This window comes from Pleurodeles waltl, chromosome 7, assembly GCF_031143425.1.
Source record: "Pleurodeles waltl isolate 20211129_DDA chromosome 7, aPleWal1.hap1.20221129, whole genome shotgun sequence".
Classification (NCBI taxonomy): Eukaryota; Metazoa; Chordata; class Amphibia; order Caudata; family Salamandridae; genus Pleurodeles; species Pleurodeles waltl.
The window spans coordinates 76,022,762-76,045,661 of record NC_090446.1 but is presented as its reverse complement, the minus strand read 5'-3'; the positions used below and the strand labels follow the sequence as shown (position 1 = coordinate 76,045,661).

The 22,900-nt window shown below is 45.5% G+C and overlaps 1 protein-coding gene across 6 annotated transcripts in view; it reads right to left on the bottom strand.

Moving 5' to 3' along the window:
* Positions 1-22,900, bottom strand: part of LOC138303674 (protein mono-ADP-ribosyltransferase TIPARP-like) — a 187,598-nt gene that overhangs the window by 161,715 nt on the left and 2,983 nt on the right. The window contains exons 1-2 of one of the 6 annotated variants that reach the window (XM_069242990.1): positions 3,120-3,344; positions 909-1,025 (exon numbers count right to left, since the gene is read on the bottom strand). The exons of 1 other annotated variant lie outside the window; for it this stretch is intronic. In XM_069242990.1, the coding sequence (XP_069099091.1) occupies positions 909-1,014 (106 nt within the window). In that variant the 5' untranslated portion in view covers positions 1,015-1,025; positions 3,120-3,344. Of the gene's footprint in view, positions 1-908; positions 1,026-3,119; positions 3,345-22,900 lie in introns of those variants that run through there. 4 more of the 6 variants (XM_069242991.1, XM_069242985.1, XM_069242986.1 and 1 more) reach the window with 4 other exon arrangements.

Genomic DNA, 22,900 nt, shown 5'->3' with positions numbered 1-22,900 from the left:
AAGGTCGTACACCCGACTTTTCCTCATGCCATAATATACCCTTGCAAATGTGTGTCCCAATCTGTGTTCTACTGGGCTCTTGAGTATGTCAGTACCACACAAGTATTGGTCTTGTGGTCCCATAGCCAATACACTGAGCACAGTACTTCTGGGAAAACCAGAAAGCAACTGAAAATGGAACACCAATTTAGGGTACCTGTCTTTTGTTCACAGGTATCATCCCTCAGCTCTATGGAAGCACAGCACAACAATATATTTTCAACATTTGCACATCCTAAGGTTTCTATTGCTGGGTGCCAATTCCCCCCCAACCTGACTGGCTGTATTGCAAACTACACATGGCAAATATTACTGAGAAGCATTAAGTAGAGAGGTGCCTAAGAGAAAGTGTCGCGAAAATAAATGAGTGCATTGCCAAAGGTTGCATAATATCACCATTAGCTATAAAGTGCCAATGGGATTGTTGCTGTTCTTTCACAGTCCAATGAAAAAAAACAGCTTCCTTTGCTTAATTGTCTAAGTCTCAAAGGAATTATTTGGTAATTGAGAGAAGGGGACTGGCAGCTGGCTGGGGGACTGAATATTTACATACATTTGGATTATTGGGATTGTGTTGAGAGCAGCGCCTTGAGACCCTATGGTGATTAGCCCGGCTCTTTAAATCCTTGATTGATTGAGAACAGGTCAAAAGCACACATTTAGTAAATGTGTTGCAAGCTGCTGTAGCTGACAATACCACAAAATCAAAACAAGGGACAGGAAGGATTTTATTGGCGCGTCAGACAGCCTCTCAGAACAATAGATCTAAACAAAAAGTGTGACACTCTCTATATATTATGTTCAGAGGAAAATGTTTCCATTTCAAACCCTAAAAGTCTCAGTTTCAGGACACATGGGCCCTCCCTCACCTATCTCGGTGGCATGCTTCATCAGTGCGTCGTACTCCATGTGCGGTGGGGCGTGCAATATCCAATGGGCTCCACAGGTGGAGCACTTTTGGAGCTTTTCTGTCATCAAAAAGAAACCTGTGAAGGAGGTGGGTGATTGACTGTAAAAAATATACACAACATGGTACATCTCCATTAGCTTACCTTAACAAAACCGGTCACAAAAACATATGTAAAACACAGTGCATAACTTTAACACACCCTATTAATAAATAGCTCTAAAGCAAACCAAGACTGCACAGACCAGAGCAGAAGTGCAAAAGGTATTCATTGCCTCTAAAGGGCGATCCTATTAGAGGATTTCAAAGAGTTATATTCACTCATATCACAGGGTCCTGAAGTAGAATGCAATGTATAGTAAATCAATCTGATGCTGCATAACAAGTCTATCTAGAACGGTTTGTTTAATTTAAAATAAAAAAAGGGTGAATATTCCATACACAAGGCAATCCAGCAATTTGTATGGAGTAAAAAAATCAATTTAATCTGCATTTTAGGTGTGAGAGAAGCCGGGCTATATACACAAAAAAGATAGGGTAATGCCAGGGACGGCTTTAGGGCGTTGCAAGCGGTGCGGCCGCACCTGGTGCTGACCTGGATGGCGGGGAAGGGAGGCGCTGAGCTCATGGGGGGGCGCTGACCTCAGGGATGCGCTGTGTTTAGCAATAACTTAAGAAACTTGCGAGTTCAAAGCACCTGCTTAAAAGTTATTTGTGCGTCCAGACTTCAGGAATCCATTAAAATGTCAAGATAACTCTTGTGATTAATATTCGTGCGGGAGAGAGAGATGGGAGTTTTGTCCAGTGGAAGTTTTGATGCCATAAAGTAGCGCATAGGGTTATGGTGCCTGCTGCAAAGAACAGATCTGTATTTTATGCGGATATCCGAGTGAATTAGTAAAGCCAGCCTTTACCAACCCTTTACAACAAATGAAATGTATGTGACGGGGGGCTATGGAGAGATGAGGGGCACCTTTGCCTGGATGGCAGTGAGGGAATCAGAGGAAGGTGGTCATGGGGTGGGGAGGGCGCCAAAAAAGACTGATGCACCAGGTGCCCCCAGCGCTATAGCTGGACTCTAGGTATCACAGTGTTTAGCAGGAGGCAAGAGCAGTGCACATCTGTATGTTCTATACATGGCCTGGTGCACAAACAGCATGCCTAGAGCCTCTCATGCACCTTCGCACCTAGTGCAAAAGGGTGTGCATGCTGTCTAGGATAGGGTTTGCACAGGCAGGGTGCCTTCCATTACTAAATCCAAAGCCTAGACCACGTTTAACATTTCACTCAATGGATATGTGCTATACAGTGCACCATACATGCAATTAGTGAAATGTGCAGCAAAATGTAAACATTTCCCCTACTTAATGCCTGTCTCCAGGAGGAAAGCCACGTCAGCTAGTCAGTAGATCTGGCTTGGAGTCAAATTTCATGAATGGTTGCGTTGGAATGTCCACGTAAAAACCCCTGGAATGTCCCCATAGTCCAAAGTGCTAATTGTGTTACTTTTGAGTGCAATTTTCCAGCACAAAAAGTTTTGCGCTGGTAAGTAAATACTTCACGAAGACGTTGCCCACTTTGTGGTGCTGCAAAGTGGTGATACACCTACCTCTCCCTTTTTATGCTAACATCACAGGCTTCTACTGTTTCACCAATTTAAGTACTAGCCCAGCTCTCTAACCTGGGCAATTAGCAAAACAATGCGCTCACAATTAGTTTACCTTATTACTCGCAGCATCAAGCTGAGGCAATGTTCAGTTTCGGTCTTCTTTTTTGTAAGTCATTGTTTTGAGGTGTGATAGTTCAGCTGAAATGAACCCGAACTACAAGCCCCAGTATGCAAGTGGGAGGAGGGGTGTCAGCTGGCGCCAGGTAACTTTAGCTTTAGTAAAGCAGATCAGTACAGGGCTTCTGGAGAAGTCAGGCTGTGAAATGAACTGTCGCTTGGCCCAGGCGACGGCCCTGGAGTGCGCCCACCACTGAGAGAGCAATTGGGCAGGAGAGCTCTCTACGGGGAGAGAAGAGCCCAGACGCCTCTTTGTCACCATAAGCACAACACTGTCTAGCGCTTTGGCGTTGGGGTCCCCATTTTAATGATAAATAAACAAACAAATAAGAGACTTTTGGGGAAAGGGTAAACAGTCGAAGGATGCAGTCCTAAAACGTACAATACCTGCGGTCTCGTCCGTTCCTTGGATAAAGTTCAGCTCAGCCTGACACACGGTTCTAAGGATGTTGTTTCGCCACTGAGGCTACGTCCGAGGTGATCGAGCAGTGCTGGTTTTTCTGTAAGAATCCGGTGTCGTAAAAAAACCTCAAGGAACAGACGGCCACTTTCACTTTCGATCTAAATACATGCTTTAGCACCCAGCAAGGTGCTTTCCAGAAAGTATTTCCTGGACCATACAGGCTGTGATGTCTCACGTCACTTCCTGTAAATCAAAAGATTATTAACGCGAACTAAATCTCCGTCACTTTGAGTGACTACTCAGTTTCTGTGCACATTGTTCACAGCCACTTAAAACATAGAACCACTTTTATCACTGACAAGAAATGAACTAAGTGTTTTGTTTTTTTAATTGTAGTTATTTTTAATACTAACTTTAAGTAACAGCTATTTACTTTGCCTGCACTTTGGGTACCCAGTTAGATGGAGGTTTATTTCTTGACTCTGTTTTAAACTGTGTAAGATGCATTGTGACTTTGTAGCTGCCAGGGGTGGCTCCTTCGCAATGGTGGAGTGTCGCCGCCCCCGCTAAGCCAGGAGCTGAAAAATAAAACAATACGTGTTTATCGTTTTGTCTTTCAGCTGCTGGCTCAGACAGCAGCATGTGAAGGGAGGGGCGGGGCTGTGCCACGGGAGGTGGGAGGGGAGAAGGAGAGAGTGCACCTAAGTGCGCATGTGTCGGCCAAACACACATGCGCACTTAGGTTTCTCCAGTTCAGCTGTGTTGACCAGCCGGGCTGGAGAAACTGCACAGACCACAGGGTTGTGTCTGAGCTGCAGTCCAAGCCGCTCACACCAATCCTGACACCGCTTTCACGCTAGCTTTAGCATGAGAGCAGCACCAGGATTGCTGGGTAGCCTGTGCTGGTGTCCCAGTGAATGCTGGGACACCACATCGAGGGAAGAGGAGGAAGGCGGCAGGAGACGGCGACAGGCAGACGAGAAGAGGTAAATTAAAAAATATATATATATTTAAAACCCTGTTCCCATACCCTCCCTGTAACTCCCCCCTCCCTTTGAGATTTGTAGCCTCCACCGCTGGCAGTTGCCTGGGATTTGAGTGCTTAGTTAAATTGCGATTTATTCTTGTAACCTTCACAAATAATAATAAAGTGCATGTCACAGCCGAAAACCTGCTATTTGAAACAAGCATTTGCAATGCAATGAGTCTTGAGTTTACTAGAGTTAAAGCTATTAGCGTTGTAAACTCCTAACTAGACTTTTCTTGCCACATAAATTGAAAAGTAAAACAGTTTCACATAAGCGAGCCGACGGCCACCATAAGCGCAAAGCAAACACAAAAGGAAACAGAAGTCCGCTCGCAATGAAACTTAATGGCAAAAGTGCAATTTTCCATGCAACAGGGTCGATGTCATGCAAAGCGCTTGACTTCTGCCTAGCGAGATCACGCTGACTACGAAATAAAGAGAATAAATAGTGCAGAAACCATACGGAAAACATGGAGGCTTGTATGTTTTCAGTAGTTGGCCGGTGCGCTTAAAGTGGGCTAATCACCGGAAGAAGCAAGGCTTATGCATGCTTTCCACTAATGAAATCAAGCTAATTTTAAAAGACAAGCGCACAAACCAACCAAACAAATGGTCTTGACATGGGCATGGGTAAAAGCCCATAGAGATTACACAAGGGACGAGCGCTTTGCGCTCGACCCTAAGCCTTCACTAATATAACAGCCACAGCAAAGAACGTATTTTAATTTTAACACTTTCATGAAAGCACATGACAGTCATGTTTAGATGGGTACATACATTCTGTTTTTCTTTTCACAGCATAAATGAACCATTGCCCCATCCTGTCAAGGTCAGCCGTATTGGCTTTGTCAGTGCTCATTTATTTTTTAAATATACACTTTAATTTTCTTAAATTGTCCATTTAGTAGAACATTTTGAGTATTTTTTATGTCTTTCATAGGTATTTTAAGTACCACGGTTTCCAAAAATTATTATTTATTCCTTCAAGGATCCCATCAGAAAGCAAGATGAGAAGACATTGGGGTTAAGAGTTAAAAGCCTCTTGAAGTATTTGGATTGGTTACCAAAAGAAAGGCGAGGATCTGAAGATGTCATGGGCTTTCATCTACTACATGGGACACCACTGGTGTTGCTGGTGCCACATGTTTTGAGGTTTCATTATCCGGTGGTGCTTGGAGCTGTATTTTTGTAATGCAAGTGGCTTTGGGTGCTGTTGATTTCAGCAAAGAAAGAAACTGAGCCTTCAAAAATCCCAGTAGTACAGGAGAAGTCCACCATTAATGAAAAATCAGGGAGACAAATCTATGTATTTCTTTTCAGTGCTAGTAAGTAGCACAACAATGTGCCCTTTTTGACTGCAAAAATACATGTTCTTTTAGCCAATGACTTTCTTTTATTGACAAGTGTTAGACCTGACAGCCTTGGGGTGGTCACTTTTTGCCTGCCTCCCTCTAATTTTTCGACATAGTTTTTGCTGGTTTTAGGACTCTGCGCACTTTACCACTGCTAATCGGTGCTAAAGTACATATGCTCTTTTCCTTAAAACATGGTAACATTGGTTCACACCCAATTGGCATATTTTATCTACTTGTAAGTCCCTAGTAAAGTGCACTACATGTGCCCAGGGCCTTTAGACTGAATGCTACTAGTGGGCCTGCAGCACTGGTTGTGCCACCCACATAAGTAGCCCCTTAACCATGTCTCAGGCCTGCCATTGCAAGGCATGGGTGTGCAGTTGCACTGCAATTTCGACTTGGCATTTGAAAGTCCTTGCCAGGCCTTAAACTCCCCTTTATGCTACATATAAGTCACCCCTAAGGATGGCCCTATGTAACCCATAGTGCAGGGTGCTGTGTAAGTAAAAAGCAGGACATATACCTGTGTGTTTTATATGTCCTGGTAGTTGAAAACTCCTAAATTCGTTTTCCACTGCTGTGAGGCCTGCTCCTTTCATAGGCTAACATTAGGACTACCCTCATATAATGTTTGAGTGGTAGATTCTGATCAGAAAGGGGTAAACAGGTCATATTTGGTATGGCCAGAATGGTAATACAACACCCTGCTGACTGGTGAGGTTGGGTTTTATATTACTATTTTAGCAATGCCACTTTTAGAAAGTGGGCATTTCTCTGCACTTAAAATCCATCTGTGCCTTACAGCCTGTCTCCAATCCACATCTGGGCTGGGATGGTGGACTGGCTCCCTTGTGCATTTCACCGAGACAACCCCAAACATAGGATGCTCAGTCACACTTGTGCACATCTGCATACTGAATAGGTCTTCCTGGTCTGGGAAAATGGAGGGGCTTGACACTTACATTACAAAGGCTAGTGCAAGCCCTCACACAAAGAACTGCCACACCTCCTACTGGGACTCTGGCAGACAGACCTGTACTGAAAGAGGACCTTGTGCACTTCAAAACCCATCTTTGAAGTCTCCCCCAATTCAAAGGCACTTTTGGGTACATAAACTGTGTCCCTGACCCTACCAACTCAGACACTTCCTAGGACAGACACTCTGAGTCAGATCCTGCAACCTACAAAGAGGAGCTGCCTGGCTGCCCAAAGGACTCACCTGGACTGCTTTGCTGTGAAGGACTGCTGCCTTGCTGTTGCCCTGCTGTCTTGCTGGCCTCTGGCACTGCTGAGAAGTGTTCTCCAAGGGCTTGGATTGATCTTGACACCTGTTCGTTAAGTCTCAGGACCAAAAAGACTTCATCTCTTCAAAGGAACTCCTTTTGCGGTGAAAATCGATGCACAGCCTGCTGGAATCGAGGCAGCCTGCCTAGCTGTGAAAGAATCACTGCATCGCCGATCTGGAACGACGCAGCCCGGCTCCCCGAGTGGAAATCGACGCAGCGCCAGTGTTGCGATTGGAACTTTGACACACAGCCCACCGGATCGAAGCATCGTGAGCCGGAACAACGCACCCCGACTTTCCTCCGTGAGGAATTAACGCAGCGTCTGCTGTGCGATAGAAACTCTGACGCATCATGCACCGGATTGACGCAGCATCTGTGACTTTGTCCTGCACACTCAGGATTTCCACGTATAGTCCCTGGGTGTCAAAAGACCCCGCATCGCAGTAAGTATGCAAGATTGCGCACCAGATGTCACCGCAAAGCCCTTGCATCGGCGCAAGAATCAACGCATCGTCTGTGCGAGTCCAGAAATCCAACGCACACCTTCCATTTTCCATGCATCTCCTCCTCTGCGGTCTCTGTGTGTGTAATTTTGACGCATAGCAGGTACTTTGTTCACACAAGAGACAACTGCTGATTTTTAAAGACTTAAGACTCCTCTTATCATTGCAAAAGTGATATTTCAACTTGTGATTATCAAATCTTGATCGTTTTGACCTTAATTTACTCTTATTTCTTTTTCTAAACCTGTGTGGTTTATTTTTTGTGGTGTTTCATTGTGTTATTGCACGATTTATTTTGCACAAATACTTTACACATTGCCTTCTACATCAAGCCTGACTGCACAGTGCCAAGCCACCAGAGGGTGGGCACAGGATAATTTGGATTGTGTGTGATTTACCCTGACTAGGATTATGGTCTGTACTTGGACAAGGGTGTATACCTCTGCCAACTAGAGACCCCATTTCTAACAACAAGGGCCTGGAAGCTTCCCCAACAACAATGTTTTTCCTAAACAATCACAAAACTAGTAAATCAATGGGTCCCTTAAACCATCTTCAATGACAGATCGGTGCAGTGACTCCAATTTAAATAAAAACAAAAAAACCAATGCAAGGTGGAACTGCTTTCAAATTAGATTTATTTAGTCATACGACCAAACTAACCATGTCATACAGGAAATCAAACCGGCTCATTGACTTGTATTGCTTCTTGGAGGACAGCACACAGCCCAAATGTATCTTCGTGTACTTCGTTATTTGTCATTGATACTATGATCTCAATGGTAGTTTGATTAGAAATCATCGAATTGAGGTACTTGGTCACATTTGAAAGAATAGATTATATATTCTGCATGTATCAGCTTAATCTGGAGTATTATGAGACAAAATATTAAAAATGAAAAACTGAAACGAAATCTAACTTACACTTCCGGTTGTAAAGCTACACACAAATGTATCTAAATTAATGGATACCTCAACACATAAGTGATGTAGTGAACATCGCACCTTCAAGTCATAGATTGAATCCTTGTGTCACAAATATGTTTTTCAGGATTATCCAATTTACCTTTCTTTAGTTCATGTATTTACCCCTCACAACCACAACATCTGAAGCAAGCAGATATATTTTTACTTATATGTTCAAAGTCTGACTGCATAGTGCCACAGAGCAAAGTTAGACAGCTATGGTGTCTTGCTTTTGCCTTTTCCTCAAGCTGTTAATTATTTTCACCACAAATGAACTGCTCAATCAGGTAACAAAGACTGACACAATGGAGTAGGGCAAACCTTCCTTTAAAAGTGGATTGTACCTTACAAACATTTAGTGCCATCCCTAAAACAATCACGTATTTATGGTCTTATTCAGTCTCTCTTCCTTTGGCCTTCAGCTCCTACAATCATTATTTCTGCTGTCAGCAGTATGGGAATGCTAGAATGCATAGTTTGGCTCCTTTTTAAAAAGGAAATCCAAAAAGAGGTCTACACTCACCTGGTAAAGTAAATTGATGTTCACAATATGTTGCCAGTATAGAAACATTTTCCAACGCACATATGTACTAAGAGACAAGCTTCAAACTGCGCACAATCTGTTTGCCATCTGACCGTGGCCTGTGTACTAATAGATTGATTCACTAAACGCCCATTTGCAGGGGATTTTAGAACAACCTGTCTGATTAATATTATTAATGCAGGTTGCTATTTGTGATCACCCCCAGATTAGCTGCGAACACTGTGATGGTCGCGTGCAAGGGACAGCAATCCATCATCCCTATAGTCACATTCCCTTACAGGAACAGGTCCTGCTTTAAAAAAATGCTTTTGATCCCTGGGAAAACATCAGTGGTCCCTTGGATCACTGCCCACTATCCTGGTGCTGCCTGCCACAATGAAGATGTGGAGCAGGAAGAGCTTCCCCTTTGCAAATGAGTTACCACCTCTTTTCTGGTCTTGATAAGTTCTGCATGGTTTGCAACATCAATTGTAGTAACATACCATTGATACATCTCACTGTAAATCCCAATTAACTGAGCTGTTAAACACATTTTACTATTTGGAAAGATTGTTCAGAATCAGAAAAGTATTTTGGTATATGGCAAAAATAAAAGTTGTGGTTGCAAACCCTGTAACTTTTGTTTTGGTTTCGTACATCTGGTTTATCAAACAGAGGCCTGTACAGCACAGGTTTCATTATGCATGTATAATCATACATAGACCTTGATTATTGGCTTACCTAGTGCACAGGTGATTTCTATTTCCCATGTTCTTAATCTGTCTTTTTTCCAACAGAAAATATTTTGTGGGAAATGTGAAACTCAACATATGTGTAACAGTGACACTCAGAAGCCAGCCTAGAAATTACATTTTTGAGTTTCACAAGTGTTCAGAAAGAGATGTGTTTAGCAGCGACAGATATTGGATATTTATAGTGTGCTCTGGAGATTATAACTAATATTGCTGCAATAAGATGTTGTGGTGAATATGACATTGATAGATTTTCTGACCGACACCATGAAGCATTGCCACAAGATGACCCAACTCTATAAGGCATATCCTAGGGTCTCAAGAGAGCAGCAGATTTACACATTACAATCACAGCATGGCACTGGATGAGGGTATGAAGGTTACAGTCATGCATTGGTGCTCCACTGACAAAGTGGGTAGTAGGAGAATGACATTGGCTCTCTGTCTCAGAGCAGAGTATGATCATAAGTCAGCAATGACAGCCAGATGCCCAGTAATAGTATGTCACTGGTTGAAATTCCATTGGGGGTTACAGCCTGTTGCTACTCTACCGGTGGAACTCGATTAATGGACTAATACCTTGGAATACCAGGGATGTCACAGGATGACTGCTTAATGAAGCAGATTTTTGAAGAGTAAAACTATCTTTCACAGATTTCTCAGTTAAATGTAAAAAACAATCACAATGTCCCTGTAGAATAATGAACATTGATAAAGTGTGACCACTGAGGAGAAGAAAGTGGGTCTCCAACTAGTCCAAACTGATGGCATGGCTGTCCAAATTGAAGAAAGTATCTGTGCTTGAATGGCAGTACTAGGTTCCCATTTCGGTTTCAGTTCTATTGCCATGAATGATTTTAAGGTCCACTGGCACGGAGACCTTGACATCCTTGCACATGAAACTGACAGTCAGTTTTGTGCGTGGCGCAGCCTTCACTGGCATGCCCAACTCTGCCCTTTCCTTAATGTGTCTGTCTCTGTCTCTCCTTTCGTCACCGTAAAGGTTTTGGATTCCTTTGTCTCTACACCTCCCACATCTCCCAAGGTAAAGGAGGCACAGTATTGTGCGTTATCAAGTAAAAACAAATGATTTTTTCATCAAAAGTGATACATTCTGCTGGAAAGAGTCACCCAGAATAACATTGAAATGTTAAACTAGTCGATGTTTTAAACTTTCTTGTGAGAACTGTCTGCTGTAATGTAGTGTACTCTCCATGAATAAATTTGTATCCGTGATGCGTGAGAAGTAAATGTTCCCAGGCCTTAACAATGGCTGCACTGATGGGAGTTACGATTGCAACTAAAAAGTTACCTGACGAAACTGGTGATGGGAACGGGAGAAGAGGAGACAATCATCGACGTGTGACAGACAAACTATCTCATAGATTTGGGAATTAATGTTTATTGGTTCTACTGCAAACGCACAATATTCTGACCAATGACGCGTGGAAAAATGCTTTATGGATTTTTTGTATATCCAGACTACACTTTGCAGAGACGTTCATTCTATTCCATTCTCTATCCTTTAGCGGTTCCGTTCGAGGAGCAGCTCAGTTTCTGATGTCTTGTCTGTCTTGCACTTTGGCCCCACAGAGTAATTCTGTTAATGCTATTGATGCCGATTCTTTAGCTTGATGCCCATTCTAAGTTGGTTCAGTTAACTTACAACCCAACGGTGGCTGAGCCATTCCATTTCATTGTTCCTTGCCATTGCTGACCAGACAGATGTCCAACTGACGAAGAAATCACAGCTTGCTGATCCATTCAGGAGAGGTATACAAAATGTTATTATTTTTGTTAAAGACTTTAGTTCTTTCTTTTAAGTACCAACCACCATTTTGTTAGAGCCCTAGTTATATAATTTTTCAATTTAACTTTTGAATAAATAAATTACTTTTGCATGAAGCCCAAACATGCCATTCGAGCTGGAGGGTTAGTTAGAGTGTGACATGCTTATAAATGTTATCAACAAAGAATTGATTTTATTTGTCTGTTTAATCTAGATGTATGCCAGTTCTGTTGTTCAGTTATTGATGTTATTAATCAGCACTGTAACCCTTGAATGTTTAATGATAAATGCTTTGGTTAGATTGAGATTCTTTCGCCGCTTTGGTCAGACTGTGTTGTTTGTATACGCTTATCATTTGGTTTTGAGATTAATTTACGTGATATTAGCATTGTTAATCTAGGGAAATAAACGTTCTAACTTTATTAAAAGGTGTGGACATTCACTTTATTACAAAGTTATCTGGTCACAAATTGTTAACTGAATTGTATTGTTGTTCGTTAGGTCGTGAGCAAAATATGTGACCATGGATGAATCACTCTAAGCGTAGTCAAAAGGGTCCATCAAACCTCCGACGTGTCCCCTTATAAGTAAATTAATGAAGACCAAATAAGGCCAGATGCGCTCACAGGTGTGCAATATTTAATGGGCTCCATATGTGGAGAATTTTTAGAACTCTTTTTTGTCATCAAAAAGAATCATGTGAATAAGGTTATAAAAGCATATACAGAACATACTCTCACTTCTTGACTGACTTGTATTAGCATTTGTCAGTTGCACTACACACCAGGTATGAACTCAAATATGCAGCTTTGCAGATTAGTACAACTGTAGGGCCATCTACTTCAGCTAAGGTACCTTCACCCACATTGTGAGGGACACTAGGTTGCTGTGATGTACTGAGGAGATGTGGTGTCACACGTACTGTCAGCAAATCTGGCCCACACCATCTATCCACCCAGCATGTCCAAACAGTTCATACATGGGAAGGCAGGAAACACATCTAGGAAAACAAAACTTCTGTGTGTGAACTACCTTTGGGAGTCAAACACATGAAGCAGTAAGGGGTATGTGACAGTACACACATTGTACCACACACACACACACACACACACACACACACACTGCTGTGTCTCCAGCACTGGTTGTACATTCTTACAATTGTACACAAATCTACATAGGCAATGTTGGGGGAAACATTAGTCAAAATGTACCTTCAACTCACTGGAAGTATAGCTGAATGAGTTGAATTCTGGAGTCCACATCATCCTCCCCTTCTTCATCTCTGTCCTCTGTCCCCTCAGCTGCCGCCGATGGATCAGGTCCTTTCTCCTCTTTCAGTAGGGGTACATGTCTCCTCAGTGCCACGTTGCGCAGCATACAGCAGGCCATGATGATCTGGCAAACCTTGTTTGGGGAGTAGCCCAGGGATCCGCCTGACAAACGCAGGCACCAGAATCTTGCCTTCAGTAGGCCGAAGGTCCTTTCAATGACGCTTCTTGTCCTGCCATGTGCCTCATTGTAGCAAATGTCACCTCCTGAACTGGGATAACTCACTGGTGTCAACAGCCAGGACAGATTTGGATAGCCAGAGTCACCTGGGAAGAGTGGGAATACATAGGACATGTGTAGAGGGTAAAGAGTAAGAAAGGCAGGTTGTTAGCTACTACACTCTCACATCTCACTCACCCACAAGCCAGGCTCTCTCTCTCTTTGTAGCTGTGCCATCAGGTGTGGGAAACTGCTATTCCAAAAGTGTAAGAGTCATGCACAGATCCAGGGAATTTGGCAATTACTTGGGAGATGTATTGGTCTGCAAGACACACCACCTGTACATTAATGGAGTGATAACTTTTCCTATTCCAGTACACTTGTTTATTTACCCTGGGAGGAATCAAGACAATATGGGTGCCATCTATGGTCCCAATCACACGTGGAATGCGTGCAATGGCACAGAAATTAGATTTCACAGTGGGCAAGTCACCAGTTTGGGGAAATTTGATGTAGCTGTAGAGGTGTTTCAGCAAGGCAGTAAGCACATCCCTTAAGATGTTACTGAACATTGACTGTGACACACCTGCTGCCAAGTCGACTGTCGCCTGAAATGACCCACTGGCCAAATAATATAGCACAGATAGTACCTGCACAGTAGGAGGAATAGCATAGGGATTACACAGAGCTGGCAGTAGAACGGGCTACAACTGGGGATACAGTTCACGTATGGTCATCCCGTTCAGACGATAGGTCAATATGATGTGTTGTTCCTCCATTGTTGCCAGGTCAACTAGGGGCGATTCACTGGTGTATTCCTCAGACTCTGCATGGATCGGTACCTAGGGAGGGCCAACACACATATGTCACCACACCAACACATTATGGATGATGTCAACGCACACACAACTGCACAAGCATAGCCTTCCTATAATGGAAGTGTTGTTTTACGGCTAACATTGTGACAATCATCATGTGATCACGGTGCTATGCAACGTACAAATGCAGCGAACTGATGCCACACATCACATATGCCATGTATTGCTGTGTATGACTGATGTACCTAACATGTACAAGAAGATATGGCAACATGGAGGGCGCATAGAGATTGCACTCTATTACATTTTACACTTCAAATGGTGGTCGCCTGTCCTACATGCTGAGGACAGATGGAAGTGACATGACTCTACTGGCGTAAGTCGTCATGGCGTTAGGAGGTCTGTACCGCAATGCAATTCCTCATTGGTTAACACTGGTGTCTATGGGGAACAGGGGCCAATCATGATCACCGCCGGCGGTGACTGTGCGTACCGCAGCGGTCGTCACCGCCATTTTGATGTCCTTTTGTCACTTAACTCCTGCACTCACCACAACCACAACGCCACTGTGCTGCAGCTGGTCACATAGATGGCATGTGCTACAGGGAAGAGGGCCCCAGCCTTCACATAGGAGGACTGACCAGATTTGTCGGACGGGGTCCTACTCCTGTATGCCAAGTTGTATGGGCGACCGGAGGAGCAGGTGAGTGGATTAGCAGTGTCCTAGCAGTGAGTGCGGTTGCTTGAGTGCATGTGTGTGTGTGTGAATGTAGGATTACCAAGCGTATAGGAGAAGTAGAGTAGGACATCAATGTGTACCTGTAGGAAGATGATGGACTGTATGGTGGCCTACTGTCAGTATGATTTTACTCTATGTCAGCATGCATGCGGTATGTCTACATTAATGTGTATTCCTATGCGTCTCCCATGCAGGTCAGTGCAGGGGTTATGGTGAGCCATCGCCAAGGAAGTGCGGACCCTGCGGGTCTATAGCCGGCGGAGCACCCACTGCAGGAAACAGTGAGAGGACCTGAGATGCTGGGCCTCGAAGACCACGGAGTCCAAGCTGGGGATGGCCTCCCAACGAGGGAGGGGTGCACATCGGACCCTGCCCCCCCCCAATGGATCACATACTGATGTGGCCTACCCAGCCTTGGATGGGCGCTTGAAGGCATCACAGCAGCCACAAGGGGGTGAGTTCTCACACTGTCCTGCATGCCAACTGTATTGGGGGGATGGTAGGCAATGTGGGGAAATAATTCTGTTACAGTGACTCATAGGTGTAAGGGTATGCAGGTGTTCAGCTTCTCGACCGGGTTACGTTACCTTGTTGTGTAGGGGGCATGTGTACAAAGTTAAGGTGGAAATTGGGTAGTACAGTCAGTCAGGTAGTGTTCCTGTTGTCTTGCTAAGTGACGTAGTGGTACTCAAAACATCTAAGCATTAAACGGATACCTCAGTTGGAGTTGCAGGACATGTACAAATAATCTGTAGGGCACCACTGTCAGTGTAGTGTACTCCAAAGAGGCAGGTGTAATCCCTATCAGTGGTACATTCCTGTAGTACAAAAGCTATGGTAAGGTGAGGTCTGAGACTGAAGTGTATTGCATGTGTGCTTACCTGCATCATAGTTGAGTTGCTCACAGCCTGCATCCCTTTCTTTGTCTCCCCACTCTCTGTTTTATTGTCTCCTTGTGTGCATCAGCATCATCAGGCGAAGGAGCAGAGGTACTGGCGAGTGGGGATGCTGCAGCCCACAGGACCCAGGGGGCACAGTCCACCGACCCCAAGGGAGTCAGTGGGCTGGAAGGTGAGGGAAGCACCATGTGGGAGCTTACTACCACTGCAACATCAGACTCTGACTCCTCCTCCGATGGCAGCTTCCTGGTGGTAGCAGACCCCTCTGGGACCACCCCAATGACATCTTCGTCTGCCACCCCCCCACCAGCAACGCCCTCGCTGTAGCCTACCGAGTTGCCTGTGCCCGCTTACCCAGGAGGGTGGGCATCTTCTTCGCCGCAGGCACCTCAGCCCCTGCCCCAGTAAACCCTGCTGCCCTCAATGAGGAGGCTATTGACCTCCTGACAACCATCTCTGCGGGAGAGACAACCATCATGAATGCCCTCCAGGAGTTGGCATCCCAGATGCAGCAAACCAATGCCTACCTGGAAGGCATTCACGGTGCCTTGTCTGGCCTCCAGAGATCGTTTCAAGGTATGACCTCCTCTTTGATGGCGGCCAGTGTCCCTGGTACCTCTGTCCCCCCTCCAACCACCTGTTCCCTATCCAGCACCCCTCTCCCCTCACAGATACCAAGCACACAAGCCAAAGAGCATGCACTAGGAACAACACACACATCACACAAGGACAAACACAGGCACCAAAAGTTACACCGCAGCCATGAACATACAGATGCAAACACAATAACAACCATGTCCTCCACTGTCTCCCCACCCCGGCCTCCCTTACGGTGACCTCACCACACACACCTGCAAGCACTGCATCCTCACTCCCAGATCCTGCTACCATTGACAGTCACCACAACAGCAGTCACCCAGACATGCACCCCAGACACTACACCCGCACTCACCACAACAACCATTACAGACACATGCAGCACACACACCAGACAGACACCACCACGACTTGCATTCACACGACCAGTTTGTCCTCTCCCACCCTTTTTCACCCACCTCCTCCCAAAACACATCAACACACCCATTCAGGCACCCCACATTCATCCACCACACACGCAAGCAGGCTGAGCACCCACATGCATCCACGTTCAGCACACCTACACGTCCTACGACCACTCCCTCTACCTCTACTCTCATGCCTGTTTCCACAGCCGCTCCCTGTGCTCCAAATTTATTTTCCTTTCCCGCACTGACCCGTTTGAACCTCCAGTCCCGCCCCATCTTGTCCCTGCACGTTCCCGTGGCCTCCCCAAACCCAGTACCTCCACTTTAGAGTCCTCCTTAGACCTTCCTTCCAGTTCCCATGTTCCTTCCCCCACCAAGAAAACACCTGTCAAGAGGCATGATCCCACTCCCACCCACCGATCTCAACCCACACCATCAAAAGCTAAGGCCAAGCCCTCCTCTCTCAAGCCGAAGCCCCCGCAAGCCAAAGCACAAGCCCCCCTCTCAAACCGAGCCAAGCCCCCCCCACCTAACCGGATCCCCACCACCAACCCCTCCCACTGCACCCTGAGGTGCTTGCCCCATTGATGCACCTGCCCTGTGGAGACCATGTTCGTGTCAGGAGTCAAGTTGGGGCCTTGCTGGGACTGTTTGGCCGCATGGTCCTAGACCTCAGAACTGCCCAATGGGCCCATTTGCAAATAGGTCCCGCTTCCCCTTTTGTTTTGCCCAATAATATATCTGGCCAACCTGCACAGTTGGTGCACCTTGATCAAGTTGTCCTGCATTTGAATATGGCTGCCTCATGTGAACAGGTATGTGCATCGTTGTCCCCATCTGTGCATGTGTACTGTGCTTGTGAGGGAACATCACTTCTATTTTTCCCTTTTCCCCTGTCTGTATTTGTGTGTGCAATGGTGTTTGTGTGGTGATGGGTTTGGAAGTTGGTGTGGATGGTATGTGTGTGGGGAATTGATTGTGATGTGTGTTCCATTGTTTGTGCATGGTGTGGGTGGAGTGAGTGGTATGGATGATGGCCTCATGGTATGGTACCAGTGTATGTGTGGATGGCACTTGTGGTTGTGTGCCGTATGTGTGTCTGGTATGCTGTCTTCTGCCTGGAGTCTGTGTCAGCCATGGTTGTGTGATCAGTTTGTGTGTGGCTGGGTATGAGCATTGTGACGTGTTTACTATTGGTGTTGTTTGGTGTGCGAGTGTCATTGGTGTAGGGCATGGTGTGTGTTCTGGGTGTGCGTGAAGGTATTGTGAGTGTGTGTGTGTATGGGTAGGGGAGTTGCTGTGGGTGTGGCAGTCGGTGTCTGGTGTGTGTGTGGCATGTGGGTGTGTAGTTGTCTCCTTCCCTCCCTTGCTTGGTAGACGGGGTACTCTTCTTCGTCGGCACTGTATGTCCTTGAGATGGATTGCAAGTACCAGCTTAAGGAAGATCTCCAGTTCATAACCTATGTCGTTGGTGGCCTTATATACTGTTCCTTTCCGCCAGGCTTTGAGTGGAGGTTAGCCTGCCCTGGAAATCGTGGCGGTGTGGTGATCCCTAATACGGTGGGTGGCAAGGTCCTTTCCTGTGCCCTGTAGATGGCATCTGCCGTTTGCGGTGGTCTGCCCGCACACTGCCACAGTCGTATTGTGGCGGTCTGCACCGCCAGCATGTTGGCAGTTAGATCGCCACCACCGCCGTAGTGGGCCTCTTTCCGCCAGACTCGTAATGAGGGCCATGATATATATATATATATATATAGACACACACACACACACACACACAGATATATAAAATATATTAATAAAAGAATAACTCACCTTCCTTATCAAGCTAAAACGTTGTAAAGGCTTCCATTGTAACGGATGCGTTGTAAATACATTTGTTGTAATAGCATCTCGTTAAAACCTCATGCTTCGAAAATAAAATCGTAGTAATAGCATGCGTGCAAGTACAAAGTGTTGTAACCTACCTGCGTTAATATGTCTTCCATTCTAAAGGCACCTGCGTTGTTCTTGCCTCTTTGTAAAGGATGTTTCCCGGTTTGTTTAATTTAAAATAACAAAATAGAATGAGTATTTCATACACATTAGGCAATCCAGCAATTTGTATGGAGTAAAAAAATCTATTTAAGCAGCAATTTAAGTGTGGGAGAAGCTGGTTATGTACACAAAAAGACAGGGTAATGCAGTGTTAAGCAGGAGGCAAGAGCAGTGCAGATCTATATTTTCTATACATGGCCTGTTGCTGTTCTCTTCCTAGGCATTGGTGCACAAACAGACTGCCTAGAGCCACTCGTACACCTTCGCACCTACTGCAAAAGGGTGTGCATGCTGTCTACCACAGGGAGGGTGCCCTTCTATTACTAAATCCAAAGCCTAGAGGACGTTTAACATTTCATACACCTGATATGTGCTATACAGTGCGCCATACATCCAATTAGTGAAATGTGCAGCAAAATGTAAACATTTCCCCTACTTAATGCCTGTCTCCAGGAGGAAAGCCATGTCAGAGAGTCAGTAGATCTGGCTTGGAGTCAAAATTCATGAATGGTTGCGTTGGAATGTCCACGTAAAACCCCTGAAATTTCCCCATAGTGCAGAGGTTCCCAATCTGTGCGCCGTGGCACCCTGGTGCGCCTCCAAAACTACCCAGGGGCGCCACAACGTAAATATTCCGAGTGCAATTTCTTTCGTTTTTCAAGCTGGCTTTCAAACATGTTTTGCTAAGATGAAACTCCCTCTAGTACCATTAGATGGCAGTGCGACATGCAAAATAGCACAGGAATTGCTCCTATCTGTCAGAACAGTTAACACAAACTATGAGCAATGCAGAAATAAAAACAGAGGCACGTGTTGGACTTAAGTATGTTTACGGTGTCACTTTTAATGAAATTGTGGTATTGGTTTAATAATATATTATATTTAATCCTGAAGGGCACTGTTTTTAGTCTTGTTAATGTTAGTTGGTGGGAAGACTTTTTAACATCTTTTGTAGTGTAGGAAAAAGTTTTTATGACTACGATAGTATGCAACATGTTTAATGCATAAATGTGTTTTTACTTTTTTGATATGGTGTTATGTGGACCTCCATCGGAGTTTTGTACCATAATAAGAACTGAATTGACACGGACTGTGACACACGACTGTAGTGAGGTGGAATCAGAGACTGCAGACAAATACTGAGGTCTGAGACAGGAGAGTGCAAAGACTCCATCAGACACTAGAAGAGACAGAAGCAGAGTTAAGATAATGGTGGCTGCTGGAACATTTAGTAAAGTACTTTAGTAAAGTACTTGAAAGTGAAATATAGTAGTGCTGATTAGTGGAGCTGCATTATTATATATCAAAAGTGGCTCCTTGAGAACTAGAATGACTTGAAGGAGAGCTCCCTGTGCTGGAGGCAATTTTTAAAGGAACAAAATAATAGTTTTAAAGACCATCTTTATGCAGACCACAGTGCTGAAGAGCATTGTTTCTGTCTTAACCAATGAAAGTTTTTTTTTTATTAACACCTTAAATGCGGGCGACGGCCACTGGCCGACGCCCGCACTACCTCCCTGGTGCGGGTCACGACCAGTGGCCGACACCAGGGAGGGTGTTAATAAATCCTCGGGTGCGTTGCACCCGAGGATTTTTTATTTTTTTTTACTTTTCCCGGGAGACACGGAAGCTTCCGTGTCTCCCACCCGCCCCTTTGACGTTACAAAGTTGTTTTCCCCATCGAAGCAGGAAGCAGCCTTGCGGCCGCTTCCTGCTTCGATGGGGAAAACGGCCTTCCCCGCGTTCGAGAAGGCCTCGTAAGAAAGGGGAGAGTCTCCCCTTTCTTACGAGGCCTTCCTGAAAGTGTTTCCTGGCCCCCGATCGCAGCTGTGCTCTCCCCTTTCTTACGAGGCCTTCTGAAAGTGTTTCCTGGCCCCCGATCGCAGCACAGCTGCGATCGGGGGCCAGGAAACACCACTAGATGCCAGGGATATCACTTTGGGGGGGCGGCCCCCTCGGAAAACGGGCCGCCACCCCCGGGGCATATTTTTTATTTAAAAAAAGTAGGTGCCCCCTGGGGGGGGGGGGGGGTGCGATCGCGCCCCCCCAACCCCCCCCCCCGGGCGGGATTTTTTTTTTTTTTCCAAAAATAAAAAATAAAATAAAATGACAGGGGGTCGCCCGTGGGCAGGGTGAGCCCCTGTGGGGGCAATATTTTTTTAAAGATGTTGTAGGGTTTCCCTGGGGGCCATTTTGGCCCCCAAGGAAACCATACAACAACTAAAAAAAATAGATCTATATATAGATCTATATATATATATCTATGTAGATAGATATATCTATGTACATGGATATATCTATAGATATATCTATGTACATGGATATATCTATAGATATATCTATGTAGATATATATATATATATATATATATATATATATATAGAGGTAGATCTATATATATCAATCAAAGAGATTTATAAAGCGCGCTACTCACCCGTGAGGGTCTCAAGGCGCTGGGGGGGGGGGGGGACGGGAGGAGGGAAAGGGGCTGGGAGGTTCATTGTTCGAAAAGCCAGGTTTTGAGGCCCTTCCTGAAAAGAAGTAGGTTTTGGGTCTTGCGAAGGTGGGTTGTGAGGGCGTTCCAGGTTTTGGGTGCAAGATAGGAGAAGGATCTACCCCCGGTGGTGGTGTGTTTGATGCGGGGGACAGAGGCGCGAGAGAGGTCAGCTGAGCAGACGTTTCGTGTGGGGGTGTGGAAGGTGACTCTCGTTGAGGTAGGCAGGGCCTGTGTTGTGGAGTGATTTGTGTGCGAGGATGAGGATCTTGAAGGTGATCCTTTTGTCAATGGGGAGCCAGTGGAGGGATTTGAGGTGTGGAGAGATGTGTTCGTGTCGGGGGAGGTCGAGAATGAGTCGTGCTGCTGAGTTCTGGATGTGTGTAGTTTGCGCTTGAGTTTTAGAGTGGTGCCGGCGTAGAGGGCGTTTCCGTAATAAAGCCTGCTGCTGATGAGTGCGTGAGTGACAGTTTTTCTGGTCTCTGTGGGGATCCATTTGAATGTTTTTCAGTATACGGAGTGTGTTGAAGCATGAGGAGGTGAGAGCGTTGATTTGTTGGGTCATCAAGAGGGAGGAGTCGAGGATGATGCTGAGGTTGCGTGCGTGGTTGGCGGGGGTGGGTGCAGGGCCTAGCGTGGTGGGCCACCATGAGGGGTCCCAGGTGTTTTTGTGTGGGCCAAAGACGATTATTTCGGTTTTGCTTGAGTTGAGTTTCAGGTGGTTGGCTGTCATATATATATCACTTTTGTCAATATGTGTGTGGTTTTCCTGGGGGGAAAAGGGTCCGACTTGTCTAGTGTCAGTTTTAGTGCCATAAAGAAGCGCAGAAGGTTTATATGCCTACTGCAAAGAGCAAATCTGTATTTTATGTAAATAGCTGAGTACATTAGTAAAGTCAGCCATTACCTGCGCTATAATACCAATGAAATGTATGTGCGGGGTGGAGGGCGGCTATGGAGAGATGAAGGGCACTTTTGCTGGGGGGTAATGAGGGAATCCGAGGAGGAGGAAGTGGGAGCACCAATAATGATTGTTGGACTGGGCGCAGGAGGTGCTAAAGACTGTGACGAATGGTATGTGACAAGGTGTTTTTTGAGTGTCTTAAAAGTACGTGCTGATTGAGGGAAGAAGCGCAGGTAAGGTGGCCTCTACTGTTGCACGTATCTCACACACACCATCGATTTTGTGACTGTCTACGTAGGCTAGTGTTTTAGAGCAACAGTTTAGCCAATAGCAGAGATGGCATCTTGATGGATGACTGCTGCCTGCACACGGGTTATAGAGGACCGCTCTGACATAGGATCAGAGACTGAGACATCAGATACTGAGACAGCATCTGAGGGATAGGACAATGGCGCAGACTCTGGGAGTGATTTTTCAGTCAGAGGAGTCCCATTCGATAACTCCTCTTCCAGTACATTATGAGGGAGGTGATGAGGACAGTCCTGCTGTCCCTTCGCAAGCTGTTCGTGCAACTGGGTAATAGTGGGTTAGGCCAACCCAGAGAGCAGGTGAATGCGGCGGCAAGCAGAGAGAGAGAGAGAGAGAGAGAGAGTGCTCTCTTGGGAGCTCCCCAATTTAGTTCAGCCCCAAATTCCACCACCCAAATCATATTGTGGAGACATCAAAATTATCTATGGCAAAACAAACTGGTTTTGTAAGGCAGGCACCTGTGTTTTTGGTCCTGGATTCGGTGGCCATATAGAGAAACACACTAAACCCAAACATTTCTGGAAACTAGACATTCGGGGGAGTCCACAGAGGTGTGACTTGTGTGGATTCCCCAAAGTTTTCTTACCCAGAATACCCTGCAAAGCTGAAATGTTGAAAAAAAAAACTCAATTTTTCTCGCATTTCTGTCACACAAACTACAGGAATATGCTGGGATCCACAACATTCCTACCACCCAGTGACTCCTCACCTGTCCTGATAAAAACACTACCCCACTTGAGTGCCTACACCTAGTGCCTGTGTCAGGAATGGATCACCCCAGGGTCAACACCTGCCTCACGTAAGGACGAACATTGACCGTTGTGTGATCTATTCCTGTCGCGGGCACCAGGCCTAACCACACAAGTGAGGTA